Consider the following 25890-nt stretch of genomic DNA (forward strand, 5'->3'; position numbering starts at 1 on the left):
GCCCATGGCAGCCTGGTCCTGTCCCTCTTGGCCACCCCTGTGCCTGGGCCCAGGCCCTCACCCCTGCAGGGCTGTTCTGCCCTGCCAGCCCCATCCCCTGCAGCCCCTCACAGGGCAGGGGGAGCCGAGTGTCCCCCTGACAGCCGTGTCCCCAGTCCTGCCCAGCGCCGGCTCCTGCACAACGCTCACACCCGTGGTGCTGCTGACCAGGCTCTGTGCCTGACTCGCCCCTGTGGCCCTGGCAGTGGCCCCCGCTGGGCAGGGAGCAGCCCACACTGCTGCAGGGGGCACAGGCTGCCTGTGCTGCAGGTACCCAGCCCCAGCCCCAGCTGCTCCCTGACACAAAGCACAGCAAACGATTGTTCATTCCTTAGGTCGCATCCAGGGATCCACAGCACCTGGCACTGAGTCCTCAGGGCCTCCTGCCAGCCCTGTTTTATGCCTTGAATAAGGACTAACCCAGAAACTGATTCCACTGCATGAACAAAGCCTCCTCTACTAATACATCACTTTAAAAGACTTTCTTATAAATTTTACTCAACTCCTACCCTTTTGTGGAAAGCTCTATTTTGGATGACTTGCACACAGCTGTAACCGAGAAGTCCAGAAGAGTTTGCTTTGGTTTACAGTTAAGGCAGTCTAAATTTCAAAATCATCTCAACTCAAACTGAAGATCTCTCAAAGCCCTGGTTCTTCAAAGGACATCAGAAGGCTCTTTTCAGATGAAACTGTACTTCAACTGTAGATTCATGGCGCAAGAAATACTTAAGATACACATATGTAGTCAAAGAGCTATGTGCTATTTTATTTGTAAAATACTTTATTCCTAACAGCAAAATACTTTAATTGTACTTTATAAAAGTTAGCGAAATTTTATACATTTGAAACAGAAACAAGAAAACTAATTCTACTTCAATTATCCAGGTTTCTTTTCAAGATGGAAGCTACAGGTATGCACCACACTTAACAGATTTCAGTGCCAGACATCATTCAATAAATATATCCTTCTACCCTTAAAATATGTGAAGGGCAGTGAAAAAAAATCATAAAACTACTGAAAAAAATACAAGCATTTTTGGCTTTTTCTGAACTTTGGAACTAGTAATACCTATACACAACAAAGTTCTTGCCCTTTACAACAAGTACTGTATAGAAAGTAACAGAAGAATTTGTTAATAGTACACCAGAACAACCAAATTTGCAGTACATTTCTACCAAGAAAAGTTCAGAAATTCAGTCAGTTTCTTGAATCCTGCAGAGGACTTCTGCAAGGAGGTGGCAGGAGGAACTTAAATTACCAACTGATCTCATAATTGATAAGGCCATTGCATATCCTAAGTTGCAATTAAAAAGCCGGTCCTATACCCTGTATAATAAAGACTGTCTGTCTGTTATGAACAGAAGTTGAAGCGAGAATGAGTAAATTCACTGTTTTATCCTATTGCTAACAAATGAACTATGAAACCTTTGCCTTGGAGAGGACAGATTTAGTTAAATCTAATTCTGCTATCTACTGGTGTTATTTTGGAAGCCACAGTTTCCACAACTCTCAGAGGTAAAATCCACTCCCTATGCCAGTCTTCCAAGAAGGAAGCTTTCTTCTGGGAAGAAACTGGACCTCTGAGACTGCACTCAGACCCAACACAAGTGGCAGGGCAAGTTCACACAGCAGTCAGCCAGTACAGACTCCAGGAGGACTGTGTGACTGATGCTGAAAAACACGGAACAGAAAGGCTTATACCAACTGTATGGAGTTCAACAAGGACAAGTGCTGGATTCTGCACCTGGAGCAGGGCAACCCTAGCTGTGTGTATAAGCTGGGGTATGAGAAGCTGGAAAGCAGCTATGGAAAGGGTCCTGGGGGTCCTGGTTGATGTCAAGTTGAATGTCAGCCAGAAGTGCCCTGTCAGCCAGAAGGGTCAGCCCTATCCTGGGCTGCATCAGGCCCAGCACCACCAGCCAAGTAACGGAGGAGATTGTCCTGCTCTGCTCTGCACTGGGGTGGCCTCACCTCAAGTGCCAGGGGCAGTTTTAGGCACCACAATATAAGAAAGACATTCAGCTATTAGAGGGTATCCAGAGGAGGGCCATGAGGATGGTGAAGGGTCTGGAGGGGAAGCTGTATGAGAAGCAGCTGAGAGCACTTGGTTTTTGTCTGCCTGGAGGAGACTGAGGGGAAACCTCATTGTGGTCATCAACATCCTCAGAAGGGAAAGAAGAGGGGCAGGGTCTCTTCACTCTTGTGACCAGTGACAGGACCTGAGGGAATGAAGGCCTGAAGCTGTGGCAGGGGAGGTTTAGGTTGGAAACTATTATCAGGATAGGTTCTTCACCCAGAGGGTGGTCAGACACTAGCACAGGTTCCTAGGGAAGTGGTCACAGCACCAAGCCTGACAGAGTTCAAGAAGTATTTGGACAATGGTCTCAGGCACATATTTTTGGAGATGATCCTATGCACTGTCAGGAGTTGGACTTGATGATCCTGATATGTCCCTTACAAATCAGCATATTTTATCATTCTATTGACTACTTCCTTTTTTGAAAACAAACAAAAAAGCTCCAAATAACAAAGAACCTCACCAACAAAAAAACCCCATTAACTTCTGTATAGTTACTGTTGCTGAATTCTAACTTACAAATTAAACTAAGATGTGAAATTGAATATATATGGTAATTATTTTTTATTTTAGAAGTTCAACATCCAAATGATTTTCAAAGTTAGTTTGTTAAAATTAGTTTGTTTGATTTATAACTTAGTGCACTAATAAATCTTAGTCTTGTGTGGACAGAAAGGAAAGGCAAGGGCGTGAACATTTATTATTGACAGGTGCTTTTCTGGACCTCAGACCACCTACAACAAGGGATTTGCTGAAAATGTGAAGCCTTAGCTTCAGTACTTCAAAGTACTGTTGTTCAGTAAGACATGGTGGAGTTCAGGATCCTGAAGTATTTTCCTTAAATTTCATTAAGAAAAACAGAACCAACCATTGGACTGTTTTGGATTTCTTTTGTCCTTTTTGTAGAGCTAAATCAGAGCAACGCAGTATTACCAGCTGTACTGATATTGTTGTCTGCCTCTTACCCTACAAAAAACACCGATATAGGAGGCAAAAATGTGAGAAATCATACAATCATTAAGGTTAGAAAAGACCTTGAAGATCATCAAGTCCAGATACAACAAGTTAAATAATGCAAGTAAAAATATTTTTTCCTTTCTGATATTTTTGCTGAAGATATCCAACTGTCAAAGCAAATTTCATTCCTCACACATAATGAGATAATTTAGCTGGTTATGATTCATCCTCCAAGGAGGACCACTCTTTCTTCTCCTCTTTTCCATCTGCTTCTGCTGAACTGATGCACAGTGCATCTTTTCTAATCAGATTAATCCTTCAGATTCAATGACTCATGATAAGAAGATGCTTTTAGGAGAGAGCACATTGCAAATGCTGCAGGGAACAGTGAAAATAATTTCTGAGGAGCACAAATGCTATTTATGCAAAGAGTTAGGGCTCCCAAGCCTTCTGCAAACTCTGGTCTCATGAAGTGATGCTATTTAGTGCTGCTGACAACTCAGTTGAATAGGACAGCTCAGTATTACAGGCTTCAACATGAAATTCATACAAACCCACTAAATTAAGATTTTAGACAGATGCTAGAGAGCTTCAGTCTGACATATGAGAGTGTTGCTTTCCACTGGCTTTACGGAAGTGGGATCCTCTGGGGGACTCTGCACTCAGGGGTGGCACTGCCGAGGCTCTCCGGCGGATTCCAGACGTAGCCTTTTTAAGCTCGTGCCTGAGACTGCGGATTGTGCTGTTTATGGCAGCCACGCATGCCTTCCAATCAAATCCACTCTCATTTAGATCAAAGGATGGAAAATTCTCTTGAAGGAAGTCTAAAAATAAACAAGTATGTAATCGTGAGTTATCAATTATTTATGCAAGCTATATACTCTTTCTGGATGTAATTAAGCTAAAACAAGTGCATGCTACCAAACCAGGATAGCTAGGCATATTACAAGCCTTGAAAAGCAAAGCAGGGCAGATACTGCTTTCCCCCTTCCAGTTATATTTGAAAGTGGGTGAAAAAAGGTCTAAGCATTGAAACAAATCATGAAAAGAAAATGTGACGTGTGTGGTTTTGATCCTTTGAAGTGCAGAGCAACTTCAGCTTCTAATATGGTCAGCTAGCAAAGAGAAATCTTGGGCTCCATTTCAGAATGACCGGTACTAGCCAGGACCAAGCTCTCCTTCAGAGGATCTCTGATAACTGTGTTCACTAAAATTAATCACAGCAATTCAGCATAACACATATGTACAGTAACAACAGTGACAGAAAAATTGTGAGAGCTCATTCCTTACTGTACTGCAAATAAGATCAGTAAATAAACAGCTGAGTTTGGTAGCAATGACATAAAAAGGGTAGGACTATGGTACCTTTCTCCCTTTTCAGGAGTAAAATGAGTAGTTTAAAAGCAAAATTAAAATCAGTTTTTTAAGTTATTGAGGAGTGATTGTCCTCTTCATCTAAGCTGAATTACATGTTTTCTCTAAGCAACCCTGTAAAAGATTTAAATAAACACCAATAATAAATTCTCATCTGTAATTTCAAATCAAGGCAATATTCCTTCTCCTTCTCTGATTAACATCTAGATTTACCTTCATAGTAGAAAGAAAGGTATAACTAGGTATTGTGTCAGCTTTGTTCTTCCACATGCCAGCAAGTAAAAATCTAATATAGTATCATTACTTACAGTAAATATTTTAACTTGTAGTTACAAACCTGGAAACCCATTTTGTCAGAAAAACTTTGGTCTGAAGGAAGAGAGTAAGTGAGATAAAAACTTGTGCTCTTGCAGTTCACTCTGCTCCAGGAGGAGAAATGAAAGGGAGAGTAAGTGTGCCTCAGGATGCTCCTGTTATAAACTATGTTGACAAAGGATACCGTAGCTGTTGGCTGAAGCAGCAGCCAGGCTCTCTTTACATCCATTTTCAGAATTAAATTCAAGAATACTTGACCTCAGTGGAACAGCACAGAATTGGAATTCCTACAAAGTCTACAGAGCCTGGTCTCTGTACATGGTCCACAAAACGGCCTCTGAAGTTGTGTCTTTTCTTTCACCAAAACTGACCAATTTTGGGGATTAGAGTAGGCTATGCAGGGCCCTTTCTGGCTCTGCAGGGTAACATTCAGGGAGCTGGTGCTGCCATCCAGTCAGGCTGTGTTAAAAGAAAAAGGGGCAAGGACTGTCCTCTGGCTCCAGAGCCAAGTGACAAAGTCTGGCTGCAACCACAGCACACAGGATTTCTCTCTAATCTGCTCTGTGGCCTATATGGTGTTTTTGCAGTCCTAAGACACACTTATTAGACCTTATGAATGTTTTTAAAGCTCAAAATGTCAAGAAAAAAACATGTCTATATGTCTATATATGTTTATATATATATATATATATAAAAGTGGAGACATTTAAGTGTCAAAGTTTCCCAGGCTAGTGCTTGCCATACTGGGAATGGTTTCTGGCATGCTCTGTCCCTCAAGCTATGCCCAGACATCACCCCAGAGGGTGAATCACAGCTCCATTTTATTTAGCATGAATACTGTTCCCTCAGATGCAGTCCTTCTTCCTCACTTCTCTCCCCCATCCCAGTGGGTGAGGCAGGTGAAAAGGACAGGGAGGAAGAAGGTGAGCAAGCACCTGGGTGGTGTTCAGCTACCTGATGGGTTATAACACAATAGTTGCTGAATTCCACTTCATAAGCTTCCCTTGTTTGCAGTCTCTAAATATGGCTTTTTTGCTCCAGAGCTCAGTTATGATTTCCCTGCTTAGCCCAACCTGTCACCCCACAACTCTCTCAGCTCTCCTTAGTGTCAAGATGGATTCTTGTGTGCTTGCAGAAGGCTATTCTTAAAGATGTCAACGTTCCTGAGCTTCTTTCCTATTCAGAGCTGTCTCTCACAAGCTCCCATCTATGACTTTCCCCAAGTATGTCGAAGTGTGCTCTCCCAAGCTACAGAGCCTATACTCACACTCTTCTAACTGTATTCAGGACCTCAGGGCCCTTGATTTCATCATCTCTACAGGCAATGCCACCAGTAATTACCACACAACAACCTGTTTTGTGAAGGGAACCATAACCTGTTGTGCATGACATCTCAGCTCTCTGCTTCATCTACACAGCCTCTGTATTAAGAAATTATCTCTGATGTCCTCCAGAATCCTCAGGGACTGCTTCCATCTCCCACTGCATTGCCCTTTCAAGCCAATGTCAAGACAATTGAGTTTTCCCATACAAACCAGGTTCATGATCTGGAGAATTTCTTGAGCTACAAAAATATAACTTTATCTACTTCCTCTCAATTTGTTCCTCTACTTGCAGAAATGCCTGTAAGAATAGTTTCACAGACTAATTTCTGAAGCTCTATGCTTTGTTCATAGGCTATGAAGTTAATAGTCTTATTAGTTTCCCCACATTATGATTTAACAGAGATTTTCTTACTTACCTCTGAGAGCATTGATTTTATTGGAATCCAGGGGGCTCATGCCACGATCAAGACTACCATACACGTTGCTTCTGACCAGCACGTGCTCAGGGAACATATGACGAATTAGGTAGCGAGCTGACAACTCTGGCCGCGCCTTCCCCTTAGCGACGTAAATGACTGAGAAAGGCAACTGGACATTGTGACATGGGCTCCCAAGATGTTCTAGAAAAAATGTCATGGAGGGAAGAGAGATATTTTACTCATCCAACACTGACCATGCTTCAAAGTGGCTGTATTAAATCACAGCTGACTCAAAAGTGTTCGCCCAAAAACTACTCTACTTGCTTAGAAAGACTGAGCAAAACTGTAACACTGCAGCTACTGCTAACATGAAACATATTGCAGACACATGGCCAAGCAGCCAGAACACCCTGCTTGGTTTACAGTCATGAGCAGTACTTCTGATGTCTCTTCAGCAATGCATCCTGCATTAATAATTATCGCTTTCTAACTTGTTTCATCTCATGTGAAAAGATGATGGTTTTACAAGTACATAAGTAAATAAAAGTTTGCAATTTCAGTGGTGCCTAGATCCTGTAAGTGGAAACAGAAAAAGAGTGAATATTTTTTAACTACTTCTACCTGACTTCACTGCAAACATTAATAAGAAAAAATGCAAAATTTTTAGTACATAAAGAGGTCTGTGGGATCTGACTAACAAACCTTGGGTGCAGGAACAGATCTGATACAGCCCCAAAATGATCCAAATTCATTAAATTACTTCCAAGGGCAACTAATCTCAGCTCATTTTCTTTGAGGGTCTCTAAGCATCACATGCTGAACATGGATTTTGTTCCAAATGCATTTGTATGTTGAACAGTTCCATTAAAAAAAATGAAAATATAAAGGCTGCTTTAAGATTTTTATTGTCCTAAAGAGTCAGTTTTGCAGAAAGGTGTGCTTTTTCTTCTGAAATTGCAATATGATTCAAGAGATATTCTGGGCTAGCTTACTTTTTTTAAGGCAGAATATCTATCAAATAAAAGAAAAAAGCCAGGGCAACTGAACAGAGTAACTGTTCCCAATGTCACAGCGGATACGCATTATGGGACACTGGTAGATGCAAACTTATATTTTTGTTAGCCAGATATAATGCTCTTGTTCATTCCCAAAAAGACTTACTATGTATACATCAAATGACTGCCTTAGGAGAAAAAGAAGACTCACACAGTTCAGAAAATCCCTTTACTATGCAATTATACTTACAGTATCATCTTTTGCCTCTCACTGACCATTTAAAATGTAACAAGCAATTGCAGAAAACAAAAATTTATTCATTTACCCATAGGTTCCAAAGACTGTTGTTTCCTGACTGAAGATGTTTGGAAAGCTTCTGGAAAAGTATCCAATCCTGAATTCTGCAATATGTCAGTTGTGGAGCCAGTCATTTTCTGAGAGTTTTGAGAATTTTCTCCATTATCTTCATTATAATTTAAATCTAAACAATGAGATGTATCAGGAGCATCAGACACTTCTTTCTCCCCAGTTGTCTCCTGAAACATTTAATGAGGTTAGTACATGCACTGAGAGAAGCCTACCAATTTTTCAGTGTTCCAGTTTACTTCACATTTAGATTAATCTAGATTTCAAATCTTTGCAATATAATTACTCCTGAATTTCTATCATGAAAACCACAGGTGGAAAAGTTAATAATTATTCAAATATGTGCACAGAGCATTTTTGAAGTAAATGTAGTTGGAGGTGTTTTAGTAAATATAAAATGTAAATGCATGGCTGAATACATCTGAAAAAAAAAAAAAGCCTGCCAAAACAGGTTTTTTAAAACAGACTTGTTTAAATTCTCAATCAGATTTGACACTACTTCTGGACAACATTTGCAGTGCTTTCCTTTTAGTATCCTATGCGTAACTGAACTCTGGACACAGGAGTGGGAAGAAGCAGAGCAGAAAATGGCATATTCCAGTATTCCCCACCTGGAACCAGTGCTGCAGTCAGCATGCCTGTGCTGAGCAACACAGGAGCATAATCCAAGGAATTTCCAATACAGCACTTGTACCATGAGGAGGTCAAATAATTAATCTGAGAAAAAAGTGCAAACTTAGTACATAATAAATCATCACCTTAGGAGAACTTGTTGCCTTTGCTTTGGTTTCAGAGCGCAAACAGCGGATCATAGAATTGACATTTGTGATACAGGTTTTCCAGTCTTTTCCATGCTCACTCAAATCATAGGTTGGAAAGTTAGTTGCAAGAAACTCTGCATATAAAATACAGAAAATGTTTGAAGCTTCATGACAAAGCCCAGTATTTAGCAGTACCTTAACTAAGAAAGAGAGAGAAAGCTTACTAATGCTTCATGTTTACTGCTCTCCATTTACAAGCTTCAGATAAATATAGTAAACTTACATTTTGAAAATAACCAGCACTATGAATTCAAGATGTTCTGTGATACTTCTTGAGATGTTGTGAATAATGCTCCTATTATATTAAACATTTCTTGGTAGAATTAGGGGAAATGTGTGATTTACCATACCAACTTTTAAAAAAACCCCAAAACCAACACCACCACCATCCCCCACAAAAGAACAGAGACAGGCTAATATTGTTGCTGCAACTATTTCCCATGGCTTATATAAATCTCTCACACAATTTTAACCCTTTAACACATATGTGCCATGGGATCTGTGTAAACAACTTAACATTTATTAAAAAAAGTCCCTTCCACCTTCACCACTTCTCACTCAAGAGAACTGAACATAAGAGTATTTCAAAAACACCAGTTAATGTTTGTCTCAAGTATATCATGGCCACAAACTAACCCAAATCAACCAAACAAAAAAACCACCTGACAAAATCCATGGCACACACAAACACAAAATAAACTGCAATTAAAGATTTAGAGAGAGCAAGCATGACTGACGAACAAGATGCAAATAAAACTAGAAGAAATTTGAATAGTTTTATTCAAATTGAAGAAAAATGAACATTGAGAATTACAAAGCAGGACTTTGAAAACAAAAAGATACTATAGAATGGAGCACATCCACTATGGCATTTATCTGCTTACCAGTTGCCAGACAGTGATTAGCCAGAAACATACAGAAAAGGACTCCTTTTAAGTTCAAAACTTTGTTAAGTATGTAAGAAGCAAATCTGTGCATTTTGAAAGGTAACATACCTCTTATTGCAGCAATTTTGTTTGGATCCAGTGTCCTACGCCCTCGTGCACTTGCTCCCATAATGCTGCACAATAAAGTTTTCTTGGGGAACAAGACACGAACCAAGTGGCGTGCTGCATACTTGGGTTTAGTCTTTTGCCGAGCCTTCACCAAGTGGTTTCCAAGAACTTTTACATTTCTTGCTGGATCACCAACAAACTCTTTTGTAAAATGAAAACATTCAAAGCAGAAAAATTTAAAATCCCAAGTGAGTTGTTAAAAACAGAACATTTTTTCAAACTCTTGACTCTCAGAGTATGTTCTTTATAACAGTTAATTCCACTATTTATTACTACTTATCTTTGCTCTTACAAAAGCAACTTAAATTGGAATGGTAACAGAAATATCTTTTTGATTCACATTAACAACCAGCATAACTAACTGAAAACAAAACACTCAAGAAAATGCATTAGACTGTGGCAGCCCAGCCTGCTCCTGTGATAGCTCGGCCTGCTGCCACCTCAGGACTGCATCTGTCAAGAGTGATGTGGTGATAGAATGAAAGGATGCGCTCAATGGAGAAACCTTGAACAAAAATACCTTTAATAAATGGTAAAAACAACAAACAAGATAATCCAAACAGTGGTATGGAGATACTCCAAAAACCAGGGCCAGGGTGGATACAAAGTGTACAAAGGGTAGGTTGGAGGCAGAATCTGAGGGTGAGGGTCCAATGAGGAACAAGGGTTAGGAATATTTGAATTACTGCAGTAATTTTAAACCAGTAAAAAAAAGGGGAACAGAGAACTTTCCAGTACCAGACCTTATAAAGATAAAACTATTTACATACTGATTCCCAGGGGGCAACACTGGTAGAATTCTGATCACCCTAATTTTAGTGAAGGTTTACAGACCGGACTCCCATGGTTTTAAGTTGACGCTTATGGTCTGATCAACCCCCACATTAGACACCCAATGGTCTACAATATTCACTCTGTACTATTTGACATATGTACAGATACCAGGTATGTTTTCAAGACACTGACTCACAAAGACTGGCATATCCATACACAGGACTGCTAAATCATAAACATAAAACAATAAACTTACAAATTTTTAGATAGATATCTGAATATTTTGCCTACTATTAATGCAGCTCTTCAGCTGTACAAATGTATTTCTTAGGCCAAAAGCACGTAAGTCATAGCTCGGCCTTACACACAACTCAGGGCATTTACACGTTAGAAAGGCATTAGTTTTTAATGGTGCTATTTTATATGTGTATCTTTATTATAATGCAATGATCTATATATAGAATTCTTGTTTTTCTTTGGAATGAAATATTTTGAAAAAAACCAAACACTGGAGGATTTGAGTATAGAAAGGATGTTTCAAGGATAAAATCCCGTACAAGATGAAAACAGGTATTTCCTTCACATAGATGAGGCAAGTTGCTTTCTTAAAACATGCATACAGGCATATGCCTCACTTAGCTTTAGTGACAATCTCTTTTGGTTCTTCAACACATGGATAGCATGCACATATTACTTGTGAATTACACACAGAATAAAAAAGGTTACATTAAGAGAGAAAAAGCCTAGAGTTAAAAGAACCCAAAGCACCTACTGTAAATCAAAGGCTTGTGGTAGTACCAGCCATTTTTTTAGCCTTTGTTTCTGAGTATTTATCACAAAGAAACTCACCAAAGCTAGGATTGATGAAGACTGAAGAAGATGGTAGCTCCTCACTAATATTCACATCCTCAGATGCATTTTTGCAGTTCAACTCCACAGCACTGTTTTCCTGACTGGGCTCAGACGGTGCTGGTCTCGATGGTGATGCCACGGGTGAAGATGCAACGTTGACAGTACTTTCCACAATACTGGGAGCAAGATTTGATTGTGGTGAAAGGTCAGGCATCCCATTAGTTGCAGTGTATGATGAATGCAATGAATGTGTAGAAACTATAGTGGGGAGTGGTGGGCTCTGCCTTCCAACAGGCTGCTGAGATTGAAGCTGAAAACTCTGTGGGGCGTGATTTACTTCGGAATTGACCTGAATGTGGCCATTCTGTAAAGCCACCTTTACAAGTGGGCTAGGCCTTCCCTGGCCTGATGAAGAAACACGAAGACTTAAATCCCTTTCCATGTGTTTTTGTACTCGTATTTTTCCTGAAGGCAAATGACTGGAGCTTCTGTATGTAAATCCAACTGGTTTCTGCAAACATGATTCAGAAAACAATTAAAAGGTTAAATTTGACATAGCTGATAATCTTGGAGGTTTTTTTTTAGCAAACCAGGAAAACTAGATTTTAGTAATTATGCTATTGGCAGCATACTCTTCCTTGAGGTAGTCTCTGTCATTAACTTAGAGCAACCATGTTTTAGCTTTCCCTGTACTATCTTCTGTTCTTATTTGTATTTGCAACACTAAGAGTTTATCTGGTCAGCTTCAATGCTTCTCAGATTTTTACCATGTGGGGTGGTGGCAAAATTACTTTCTAGACCTCTATAAAAAAGTAAATAGGTAAAATAAAATTTAGAAATTTTCAGTCATTGATTAAGTCATTGGCTGATGAATTTTTAAGGAACGTGTCCAGTGCCATGCTACTTCACTTCAAACAAGAAAAAAACCCAAACACTTTCTCTTCCTTCTTTACTTGTTAGCTGAAAACATCAAACATTCAGATCTCATCTACAATTAAGATTCTGAAGAGACTGAGATGGACAAACTGAGAGATGGGCTATGTTTTCCATCACTTCAATTACTTTTATTAAAAATCATGCAGCAAGCATTCTAGTTCAAAAAACAAGTCACTGAGCAGGAGCCACCAAATGTAGATGACACATGTGGATTTGTTTTTCTTATTGTGTTTAATTTTGGTGGTTTTGTGTGTTTGTTTAGAGACATCTCATTATATTTCACCCTTGTAACCTTAAAAAAATTCTATGACCTTAAAGAAGTCTTATGTATTTGAAAGTCTGTCAGTTTCTCCAGCTTTTGGAATTCATCTAATAAAAATAAGTACCTTTTCTCCAACCATTCCATTAGCTTTTCATAAGTGTGGTAGTATAAAGAAAAACAATCAGCATTTCCGATGGTTTTAAATGGCAGAACTCAAGAAAATAGCTGGCAGGTTGCATCTTAATCTTTATAGGAATAATGCCCTTCAGAAAGCAAAAGCAAAAGCAAAAAAGCAGTGCAGGTCACTTTTAACCCAAAAATCCAAACATTAAAGCAGCTCAGAGAGAAGGGTAAGAGCACAGAGGTCTTACATGGTTCATTTGTAGGTGACAAGTTTATTCCCTGAAACTAATGTTTTTGGATGTGTGGACACCACAAGCTTGGAGATGACAATAAAAATACATACCAAATAAAACCTAGTAACTTACTGATAACTGACAAGTGTGAGACATCCAGCTCCATCCACCCTTAAAGTAAATGGCCTTACTGCTGTCTTGACATCTCCTGACAGCAGAATCATCTCTGCCACATTAAAAGCTTTGTAGTGTTGATGACAAAAAAGTCATGATGGATTTTACGACCTTTTTCAAAAATCATCTGTTATGCTTTCCTTTTAAAGATCATTGTTAGAAGTACTAAAATTGTGTCTCCTTAGTTAACAGTAGATTGACCATTTAGGAACAAAATGAATACTGTGTACTCCATAACAAACATCAAAAAAGTTTAAAAAAAATAAATTTTATACTGTAATGGATATGACAACATACTGTTGAGATCTAAAGTTCAGTAAGCCAATTGAACCAACCTGACTGATGCTTAAACTCTCTTCTAACTGCAGAAACCAATGAGACAACACATCACATGTTGCAAAGATGAAACAGCAATACACTAAAGTTTAAGATGCACCTACATAATTCACTTCTGTTCATGTCAATAAAAATAGAATTTTACAGCATCTATCACAGCATCCTGAATTAGATGGGGGTCACTGCCAATCTGTGGCCACAAGTCAATAACACAGGAAACTGAAGCTGGCACATCATCAGGAATCTCAAGTAATTGAATTGAAATAGATTCTAAGTCTACCATTTTGCTACTCTTTTTAATCTTAGTGAAAGGATTGGGACTTTTAAAATAAGCATCACAGGAAATGAGAGAATTAAACCAAAAATAAATGTCTTAGGTCTTTAATACTCACAGGTTTGAGCAACAGTGGCTTTATACGAGTATGCTGCATTTCTGAGACCTTACGATGAAGGAGGTCAAATTTCTTATCCAACTTTTGAATGGCATCATACATGGCCTGTCAACAAATACAAGACTGAAAACAGTAGTGTTTCACAAGAACCCAACCTCAACCTGAAGAAACCAAGAAACTCCAATTAAAACTCCCACACTAAAACTTAGCCAACTTTCTTCCACAGCACTGCTGAATGCTTAAGGAGACTTACAAGACATTAACACTTGGCTACAAACCACTTAGAAACTGACTTTCATTAAGCATGGCCTGAATGACTCCAGTCACACAAGTGCTCACCTGAATTAGTATGAGATGCTTTTAATTTTTAGTGCAGTTATTTTCAATTTTGCCAGTTACTTCAGAAATCAAAAGGAAAGAACTCACAAAACCAACACTAGCAGGATTTTTGGCACACCTTTGTCAAGCAACATGTACTTTCAATAGCTGGGTGTGTATCAATGCCATATATTTTCCATTACTGTGAAGCTCCTCCCAATAATTAAACTTTACATTTTGTATTAAAGCTTAATATTTAAAAGTTATTCTCGTGAAAAGTTCAGAGAATATGAAGATTAGTTTTACTTTTAAAATATTGTAGTTATGTGGGCAATTAACAAGCAAACAATTGGGAAGGATCACAACAGGTTGTCAAGTTTATAATACAAGTCTTCCTGAAGTTTAACTAAAATTTCTTAAACACCATTTCAGATATAAAAGAAAAAAAAAATACCTGGCAATAACTGAGGACCTCCATAAGCGGATTCTGCTGATATCCAGTATAAGAAGCTTCAGATAAAATGCTCTCCTTTTTAATTAAAATAATAATCAAATATAAAAAAGAAAAAAAACCATAAGGTACAAGCACTAGCATATATAGCATAATATACAAGGACTTAGGATATCACATTAAGCAACTAAATCCCCACTTCAATCTCTCATGTTACTTCACCCTACCCCAAAACATGCATCCCCAAAGCAGCTTTTCAAAGTCAAAGAAAAGAAAATTCACTTACACATTCATAGTCTGGTTCATACTCATAAACAACACTGTCACTATCTTCATATTCTTCTTCCCTGGTTCTTATCTGGGAAATAACATAATTAACATTTAATGTTTTGAAAAGTTAAAGAATTCTCCTAGGAATCCAACCTGGACACTTTTGGTTGTAGCTGTAATTCCCTCCCTTGGCTACAAGAGGGCCCAAGAAATCAAGACTTAGCACAGTCATCTTATTTATGTACTGGTGTGTTGAGGAAACTTTCCTGTCTGACCACTCAGGAGACGCTCTGGTGGTGACCCAGAGACTGCAACTGCTGGGACTGAAGCCTCTCTGCAGTGGGTGGTGCAAAGTCAGGTGCCCTGCCTGACTCCCTACCTACTCTACTTTCACAGTCAGACAAATTCCTTACCAGCCTGACCCTGAGTTTGCTATAACAGAGTCTCAGACCTCTGGTTTCTTCAAGTAATTTTACCATGGTACAGGAGCAGAAGATATATATATATATATAAAAAAAATATAACGTGCATTTTGATTTGTTTATTCTAAGGCACAACTTCCTCATCTAACTGTATGTACTATACAACCAAGCTTATGCAATCACAGAATCACTTAGATTGGAAAAGACCTCTGAGTCCAAATTATGAGACTTCAGTGGCTATAACTGAAAGCACAAGCTGTAAAAAATTTCTAAATGAGGCAATTTTCTCACTGCTTTTAACCAGGAAGAATGGTGCCACCACCTGGACAATCCTGACATTTTCCTATTACTGGATGGATGCCAATCCCATCCACCACACACCACAGATTTAATGTGTCTGCCAGTGGTGTTTTCCTTTAAATTTTATTTTTTTTACTGATCAGGTTTTACTTTAGAAAGGAAGGCTGATGTGGAGGGGGGAGTAGGTGATGCTTCTGTTTTGTTTACAACAGGCAGAATTCAGTGACTGGTAAAATTGTGAAGATTATTCTGGGGGTTATTGAAAAACACCTGAAGGACAACCAAGTCATGAGTCACAGTCAGCACGGCTTCAGAAGGGTAAAGTCCTCCCTGTCAAAGTTAATTTTCTTTTTTTACAAGATGACCCACCTAGCTGATCAAGTTGATGCAAGTCAGTTTGGAAGTCAGTTGATTCAATCTGTTTGGATTTCAGTAAAGCTTTTGATACTGTCTCTCACAGGATCCTCTGGACAAAATGTCCAGCACACAGCTGGATAAATACATCATGAGTAACTGGCTCATAAGCCAGGCACAAAGGGTTACAGTGACTGGAGTGACATCAGACTGGGGACCCGTACCTCCTGGGGTTCTGCAGGGCTCCATCCTGGGCCCTGTGCTTCTCAACATCTTCATAAATGACATGGACACAGGACTGGAAGGGAGACTGAATTTTCTAATGACACTAAGTTGGGAGGAGCTCTTGACTGCCTTGAAGGTGGAGAGGCCCCACACAGAGGTCTGAACAAATCAGAGGCTGGGCAATCACCAACAGTATGAAGTTTAACAAGGACAGTGCTGGATTCTGCATCTGGCATGGGGCAACCCTGGATGTACGGACAGACTGCAGAGTAGGAGGCTGAAGACTTGCCAAAAGCATCCATGCATAGATATCCCTACCCATCTTCAGTGGGATGTCATCAAATCAGCACACAACAGTGAAAGAAAAAATGATATTCCATGTAACACTGAAACTGGTCTCAAAACGAAGGGCTATTGTTTGGTGAAACGTACCACATTGTGTTCCACTACAGCAGGAGAAAGTCGTTTTCTTTTATTACGCAAAAACACAAAATCCGTTTTTACAGGGCTGTGACCATTTCCTCTCTGCATCATTGCAGAATGGCTCATTGGTGAGGACGTTTGATCACTAAGCACTGGCAAGCCTTCGCTTCCTGGAAAAGTGAAGATATAACAAAGCATATCACAAAGTTTCCCACTGCATTAAATGTTTCACTACAGTAAAAACAGGCACAGTCGCCCTTTTTTTTTTTAACTTTCAGACTGCTTGAGTATTTGAAATTCGTTTACCAAGGTATTATCAGTTATTTATCCAATTAATTTAGATCAGAAATGATAAATTCAATTTAACATTGTTTTTTTCAAACATAATGATATAAAAAAAAAAGCACCAGTAAAAGTAATACTGACTTTGTAAGAATAAATGGCTAAGAAAAAATTAAAATAAAAGGTGTTCTGCAGCATGCAGGGAAAAATAAAGACCTAGATCTCTATTTGCATGGTATTGAGCTTGCTCTGACAGCTTCTTATAGTAGACAAGAAGATACAAGACAAAAGTAGAAGAAACTTGTTTGGACAGACAGAGTGACATCTGAGGGAAAGGCACTGCTCTACAAGATACTGGTCTAAGATAGGGGTTGAATAAAACCAATCACAGAGAATTTCAGTACAAAGTTCAGCAGTTACATTTGAGATAAACCTGTGGTGTGTTTCACTCATATGTCTCTTTATACTTGATTTTAACCAGACAATACCTAATGATAATACACCCAAAGTTAAGAAAACCGTATTTTACCTTTTAATAAACAACTGCTCTCACCATGATTAATTTGTTAATAACGAAATAATCACTTATGTCCTGTAACTGTTTATGACAGCTTCTTGGGCAGAAATATTAATTTAGGTGGGGCTGTTTGTTTGTTTACTTTCAGAAATGGAGACAAAACCCCAAGTAAGTCATCCAAACCATCCTCCACTCCCAAATTTGTTTTTAGACATAAACATACGGAAAACTACAGAACACTCTACTGTCAATTAGAAGTCCAAAATGACTAAAGGTTCTCAGAAGCACCCAACAACACTAGAAAACAGATGTAACTCATGTCTGTGAAGACAAACACTGATGGGATACCCCACAGAGTTAACTGGCTAAATTTAAAAAACACAAAAGCCCCCCAATCTAGAATGTACCTTCACTTAGTTACAGTAATTTTCCTCACTGACTTGATAATACTGCTACAGGACTTAATAAATGCTCGTAATAGATGTGAAGAATTTTTGTCTGGGCCAGTGAAGCACCGGCTAAGATTTCTTGAGAGACTTTGATCTTGCATGTTAAAATAAATACAGTTAATTAGAGACAATCACAGTGGCTACTTACCTCTAACAGTTTATCAGCTTAAACAACCATCTTGCTATCATTACACATCAGCATCTCCAGTACTAAGTTACAGTGGATAGATTATCTAAAAACCTAATTTTTTAGGCTAGGTTATTTCAATGCATTTATTTTCCAAACTGCTTCCTAATTAATTCCTAGGTATACTTTTTATAATGTAATATTTTAGCAGGCTCACCATTTATAAGGACCTTGAAAGTAATAACTAAAAGGCACTTCTCTTTAAAGGCACTGCCAAGCAATTTCTATAAAGTAGCTTTCTAATAAAATGTGTTTTAAAGATATGGGTAATATAAAAAGCACTGAATCCAAAAGCACAAAACATGTGCTATTAAAACTATCAGATCACAATAAAAATGAGCAGGAATTACCATAGGCAAGTTGACTCATGTGGTGAACAGCACTGTTTGCTTCAGAGTTCTGTTGCACTGGCATGAAGCTTTGTGTGGATAGCCCATTGTCTCCATGGCCCATAATCACTGCTTCATCCTCTTCCTCAGCCTTCACACACACATAATCTATTAGCAGATGCAGAAAGGAAACAGGTATATGCAGGCTGTTCTGCCTATCAGGTGACAACTGCAGTGCCTGAATCACACCTAGTATTACCTCAATTGTACCACAGCCTATTATAAATTCAGCTTTGCTTCAGCATCTAATTGCAAAGTCACTTTTTAACACAGACACTGAGGTTTTAGCACACACTAGAATGGAAGCAGCTTACTATTGCTTAGAGTTTGTGGGATTTCTGAAATTATTCAGTACCCAGTTCTCCCTAAAGTGTCCAGCTTCAACAGAAACACTTATAAGCCAGTAACAAGCACTTTTACAAACTCCACTCTTTACATATTCAAGTGTATGAAAAAAGTTTATAAATCTGATCTTGAAATTTTACTTCCATAATTAAGACTTGCTTAATACACTTGAAACAATTCAGTCTACAAATCCTAACTGTGTACTTGGTATTCAGATCAACTGGCTCCCAATGCAGAAACATTAAATGGCAAATCTCTAGTACCAGATTTTCTCCAATTAGCACACTACATCAAGTGTAAAATGTTTTCAAAATAACTGTATTATAGTTATTTTTGCTAGATCCAGTGGTCGGGGAGGGAGTGGAATTTATTTTTGATGAAACAAATTAATGGAAGGAACCTTATCAAGTTAGGAAATAAAACTCAGCCAGCACACATGCACGACACTCTAACTATGCATACCAGCTATACTTTCCACAGGGTCTCTTGCCCAGTTGAGTGCACAGGATGGACTGAGCTACAGGAGTGAATCAGAACTGTATGAGTGGAATGGGTCTGAGTCTCTACTCTCTCATAATCAATTCACTGCAAATCCTGTTCTCTTCCAATTTCTTAAAGAGACCAAAAGGTAAGAATGACGTTGAATTCCACAGGTCATTCAGTTTTCCCTCTGGCCAATACTCCCTTCTTATTCAAAAGACATAATACAGCATAGTTTGGATTTGGTTGTCATCAGATTAAGAAAATGATGGTCTACTCAGAAACACCCATCAACTGCCACACAGTCAAGAGCTTGCTTTATAGGTGTAAACAAAACCAAAAAGCTACCTGGGGCAGAGCTGACCTGTACAAAGGAGTTTAGCTGAGGACGCACTCTAGGATATGCTGCTTAGGCTGCCAACAAGAGAACAGTTCTCAGCCAATTTTAATCAGAAAATTGTATCTTGTATAGAAGTAAACAACAGGCTTACTCATAAACTTAATTTAAGTGCAGCTTTTAGCAAAACACTTCAGTGACATTCACTGACTGAAGTTCATTGCAGGCTAACATGAGTTATTAGCATGTGCTGAATTATTTAACTGCCCCACAGGCAAAAATTTTTTTGACAATCTTTTAGTATTCTACCTACTTTGTGAGAAAATTAACAAAGAGTCAGTAAAAGTGCATCTGCATCGAAGCAGGAGGGATGAGATTCCTCTCTGCCTATTTCCCTAACCAGAATGCCAGATTAATGCATGGTCTGACAAACGCCCTACTTACAGCTGGGTCTCTGCTGTCCTGCAACCCTCTTTCTATCCCTAACTAGACAAAGCAACACAAATTGTACATTATTTATGCAACCCTAAAAACCACAGAATTTACCTGTATATTGATAATTTTTGCCACAGATTTCATGCCTCACTCAAATAAGACACACAAAACAACCCTACTTGATCAGCAACTACATCACTCAAATCTACAGCAGACAGTGAGGAGTATAGAAAAGGGGAAATTCTGCACAACCAGCACATAGAAAAGCCATGGCAACATCAAAGCAGCTCCATCTGGACTAGAGGAAGGCCAGTATGATCAGAAGTTACGAGAGTTTCTACAAGTAGTTGATACTGAAAGCAAAGCTCAGTTTTCCATACCATCTACCACCCTCCCTTTAAGTAAGTTTCAAAACAATAATTTCAACAGTGCAGTGGACTCTCAGCAGAAAGTGTTTCCAAGGCCTGAAGCTACAGCAGCTCATAGCTGGAGAACAAACATAAACCGAACAGAAAAATACAGAAAGGAAAACCACCTCAACTTAAAAAAAAAAAACCCAAAGAACCCCAACCTACAACACATTTCTACAATGATGTGGAAGCAATGCAGCAACAAGCAGCAATCTCTCATTTAAACCTCTCAGGTGATGGTCAGGATCTTCCTCATCCCCATGCATTTTAACTTCCATCACCCATTGCTGAATGTGGCTGCTTTCATACATAGAAAGGAAATTACTCTGTCTTCAGAGCAGCACTTTTACATGGACAGTCAAGAAACTTGGGAGATTAAAATACACCACCTATTTCCAGGAAGGCTTATTAGTATGACTGGTCACACTGCAACAGTAAGAAAAGCAGCTCCAAGACTGTTTACTCATCGCTTTATACCAACCACTTCCTCCTTTCCCTACTGCATTCTAGCTGCCTGGTCTCTAAAGTCAGTGGACACACTTAAATATCTTTGCTGTAGATCTGGCTACGTTCATCAGCAAGAGGAATACATATAAGACTGTTGAGGATGCAAGAGTTTACTTACAGAATATTAGAATATAGAATATTATTCACACCTTCAGAAACTTGTGACAAGAAAAATATCTAGCTATTTACCCATAATCTGAAATACACTGCAACTTAGTCCTCTAAGCAATTCTAAATATTTTTGATGCTTGCTTAAAGTGCTGGGAATAGAGAATATTACTGTACAAATATAGCACCAAACACCTGACTCTCAGGCAGAAACCACAAATTGCCAAATTCTATGAATTAATTTGTGCTCCTGAAAAAAATGAAGCCATGAAGTGTTTTTTACTTCTGACTTGGATGAAGATGCAGCTGCATTTCTCGTGCCAAGTTAGTAATTTATATACATTAACTCACTCCACTGACAGAAAATTTCATTACATAGATATTTATATGCTTCTAGTAAGTCTTGAAAGGAAATTATAAATTTTAAAAGTGTGACTAAGGAAATACTTCAAGTTTATATATTTCAAACATGGCTTTTACTGTGAAGTGGATTACACATTAGTAAGATTTACTAAATAGGCTGATTTATCCAATCATTGGATCAAGTTATCACTTTACGAGAACTCTTAATTTCTGTTTGAAAACTTAAGTAACAGTCATCTAAAATTAGAAAACATAACTAATTTTCTTTTCAAACTCAGTGCATACTCTGAGTTATATGATACAGGCTATGACTTAGAATGGGGCTGTTAGAATGCTTAGTAGAGAAGAAGGATATGCTAAAAGTTTGAAGTTCATAAAAAAAAGTGTATTGTACAGAAAGACATTTATAGACAGAGCAGTCCAGTGAAATGACCATATTAAAAAAACAAGATTGGAGGTGATCTTTTTAACTTCTAAGATGTTTAAGCTCATTATTTAGAATGATTCAGGAGATTGTCTTCCCTTCTGCACAAAATCATCAGGTTGAAGACACTTACTCTTGAATTATTTACACCCAAAACCATCCAGCTCTGTGCCTAACCCTGTACTATATTCAATTACAGCCTTTTATGCTGCACTGTGAAGCCAATCATCACAAAGAATTTATTTCCAGTAACCAACAGAACGATATATTTAAAAGATATTATTAACACAATCAATATTAATATTAAACATCAAGAAACACTAAAACCAAGGAAACAAACAAACTCAAACTCTTTCAAAAGGCAGAACTGAAAGGAAAACCATTAAAGCTCAAAAAAAACTCTAGCAACTATGAATCACATACCAAAACAAATCAAGCAAAGCAACCCCACCCAAATAAATAAAGGACTTACCTGGGTTGAAACTAAGCCACAACAGGAGAGACAGCTAGCCTTAACCTGGATCATAACTAGCTCCTGTGCTATTTATGGCTTGACACTTGTGCTAACATACACAAAAAAACAAACACCAGTGCCTAACCCAGGAACACCAGTGCCTTTCAGAGTTTGTATCATCCCATCACAACTCTAAGCAATCATTTGCCTATTAACTCAGTCTCACTGCAGATATAACTGAGAGTTTTAAGCAAATTTGTGCATACTATGATAATGACATCTACAAGCACAGAAATACAACCAGATCTGCTGCATTAGCTGGTCTGAAGACAAGATGACAGACTATTTTTTTCTTTCCCCAAGTATGTTACTAATAAAATACATCACATAAGCCAATGGAATAAGGAAAGACTTGTACTGAATCAGACATCACCTGATGAATGCTCTTACTTGTTGCAGAAACACAAATATAAACATCAAATACAGAATGGTAAAGGGAGGTGGATGAGAGAGATGAATGAAAGCACCAATTAGTACAAAATCCTATCTCAGCCTCTACTACACAGTTCCTGGAGGGCTTCTTAAGAAATCACTAAAGACTTTTCACAGAAATCTGGTGAATTTCACAGAAATTTAATTTTCTAAGAGTTTAGTTAGACACACCTCTGTATTTCCACAAACATTATCTCAACACACCCAGGTGCAACAACCAGCTGTGCAAGCTCTGCATAAGTCAAACCAGATTTTACAAAGATACTTAAATACTGCACTCAGACAAAAATTGTTGCACTCATAGCATTCACCTCAAGTAACACTCTTGAATTTAGCATACTTCTGATTGTTTTGTCCTTCCACTAGATATGTTGTCAGGGATCAGAGACATCAGAATACCAGAGATAAAATGCTTACCTACAGTCCCTGAACACTGAAACAGTTAATTTAGAATGCTGTTGTCAGAATTTGCAAAAAAACTAAGACAACAGAAAGGAATGTTAAGTTCATACAAACCAAGTACTATGGAGAGATGCAAAATAATAAAACCAGACTTCCTGTACGTTTACATGTCATATTTAGATCACTGAAATGATACAACCACTGAAAGTCAAGGGAAAGCCATTCTCACACAAAGACCTTTGGTGTTTATTAAGATTGGAGCTCATACTGCACCTTTTGCTTGAAAAATATTATTAATGGCCTATCTTTTCTATTGCCAGGGATTAGTACAGGCTTAGTATTTGCTAGGATTACTGAGGTATAGACAAAGCCAATCAGGAAACCAAAGAATTGAGAACAAAGAAGACCAACAAACACATCACTGTGTACATTTATTTAATAAAGGTTATATCGCAATTGCTATGCTCCTACCCTCCTGCATCTCAGTCCTATCCCTTTAATTCATGTTGACACTTGCAGAACTGCACAGTGAACCGGCTATTTCCTAATCAGAATAGTTCCTTGAACAATGAAATCATACAAGGAAATCTGTCATCTGAGCAAGACACAACTGGAACTTCTTTATAGGGTAGGTCTGTGACAGCAACAACTTAAATGAGCACAAACTAATCTGAGTCTCTTATAAACATCTCTCCTCTGAAGGGCAAGGCAAAGCACATTTCTGCCAGAAATAGACCTGCTTTGGTCCAAAGTCAAGGTGTCTGAAGTCTAAGACACTTTAAGTTTCGCTATGCACTGTGCCTTCTGATAGACAACTCATTACGTCAGGCCTCTCACTTCAGGAGTATCATTCATTTCTCTCTCACTCAGGTTTTGTATCCGAGTAACTGCAGCGCTAGGGGAACCGGTCAAAGCTGACACCCTGCAACATTTTGGCACTACACTCAGCTGCCATTTGAGGATATGGAAAGCACAAGCTTCCCCCACCACCAACACTGAAACCACAACAACCAAGCTGTTGCCACACTACTTCTGAGCTCTAACTTCCCCGAGAGTCCTGCCGGACCACACGTTCCCGGGGAGAGTCCCGGGGACAGCCCCGGGGTCGCGCTGGGCCCGCACGCCCTGTGGGGGGAAGAGGCGCAGCCCCGCCCGCCATGAGCGGCGCCGGCCGCGCCCCTCACCGCGAGACCCGCCGGCGCTGACGCGGCGGCGACGGGCAGGAGCGGCAGCCAATGGCAGCGCCGGCCGCGCGGGAACGGACGAATAGCGACGGGCGCGGTGGCCGCGGCCCGGCCGGCTCGGCAGCGCCGTTGGGGCTGTTACGAACGATGAGGGAGGGTTTCCGCGCCCCGGCGGCGCCGCGTTCCGCTCGCCTCCCTCGGCGGAGCGAGCCGGCCGGCCGGGAGCCTTACCCTCCTCGGACATGGCTTGCTGGGGCGGCTGAGCGCGGGGTCCTCCTCGGGCGGGCCGGGCGGCGGAGCGAGCCGAGGCTCGGGCAGGGGCAGGTGTGGCCGGAATGCGGCGTTGGAAACGGAAGCGGCTTCTCCGACGTGAGCAAGAAACAGTTTTGGAGCAGTGCGGCTGCGCGCTGGGTGCGGGGGCGCGCCCGGGAAACGGGAGCGCGGGGGCTGTGCCGCGGCTTGTGCGCAGTAGTTCGCCAGCGAGGGAGCCGGCTAGCTAGCCAAACAGGCGGTCCGCCCCCGCAGCAGCCAGCTGGCCAGCCAAACAGCCGGTCTGCTCTCGCAGCAGCCAGCGAGCCAGCTGCCCCAGTCCCTCAGTATCCGGCCAGGCCGTCCGCTCCCCTGGCAGCCCTGTCGTTGCCGCAGCAGCCAGCTGGCCCGCTCTGGGAGCAGCTAGTCCGTCGGCGGGGCTTTTACACCAGCAGCCTGCCGGAGGTACGCTGCAGGGCGCGGCTCTCGAGTTACGGAAAATGCCTGGGCTTTCACCCCGCCTATCTGGGCTCCCTGGCTCTGCCACACTCAGTGTTAGCCGAGGCGATGCTGAGGGCAGCGAGCTCCGGTTCATGGAGAATTTTGGGCCCTTGGGGAATGCGGGGCTGCCTAGCTGCTCCCTGGGGCCCGGCGTGAGGGCAGAGTCTGTTGCCTGTGCCATTCACAGCTCCAGATTTCAGGGTACAAACCCGTCTGGTTCTCCTAGCACACCCACAAATTTGAGTTTTGGTAGCCTGCAGAGCCCCGTATTTTTTGATTAACAGCTGGGGATCAGTAGGTCCAGAAGACGCCCTGCCCAGATGCCCTGTGAGTGTTCTCCTGCTCCCCACTGGAGGCACAGGAATCTCTGGGAGAATATATTTCGGGAGTGGTGGGTAGATTCAAAGAATTAATTAGATTGGAAAAGACAAATTTTGAGAGTGTTCAGCCCAACCTATGGCCTGACACCATGTTATCTGTTATAGATGGGTGGTGTGGTGATCGGCTCTCGCAAATGAGGAATGGATATTGTGTGTTAAGAGAAGTTCTTTTCATGTTTAAAGTTGTTTTGATATGTGACTCTGTTGTTATACGTTGGTTTTGGACCCCTTTTTGTTCTCCATTCAATCCTCTATTCTCCCCTCTGTATTGTTGTCACCAGACAACCCTGGGTGTCAGGGCTGTCAGAGACACGTGGAAGGAAAGTGTGTACACGTGTCCCTTCCCCCAGGCAGCCGAATGGGGGAGGATTATCCCTGGGGGGACTTGGCATGGCAACACCTCAG

The 25890-nt window shown here is 40.2% G+C and overlaps 1 protein-coding gene across 1 annotated transcript; it reads right to left on the reverse strand.

Annotated features, from left to right (window-relative positions):
- Positions 1-781: 781 nt before the first annotated feature.
- On the reverse strand, positions 782-25838 carry BEND2 (BEN domain containing 2). Its single transcript, XM_058861684.1, has 12 exons — positions 24587-25838; positions 18376-18522; positions 16600-16760; positions 14883-14954; positions 14600-14674; positions 13828-13932; positions 11369-11882; positions 9686-9886; positions 8628-8764; positions 7829-8039; positions 6505-6708; positions 782-3898 (listed from the first exon to the last, which is right to left on the reverse strand). The coding sequence occupies exons 1-12, from the start codon at positions 24597-24599 to the stop codon at positions 3666-3668; spliced, it is 2073 nt and encodes a 690-aa protein (XP_058717667.1). The 5' UTR covers positions 24600-25838; the 3' UTR covers positions 782-3665.
- Positions 25839-25890: the final 52 nt, after the last annotated feature.

Source organism: Poecile atricapillus, chromosome 1, assembly GCF_030490865.1.
Source record: "Poecile atricapillus isolate bPoeAtr1 chromosome 1, bPoeAtr1.hap1, whole genome shotgun sequence".
NCBI lineage: Eukaryota > Metazoa > Chordata > Aves > Passeriformes > Paridae > Poecile > Poecile atricapillus.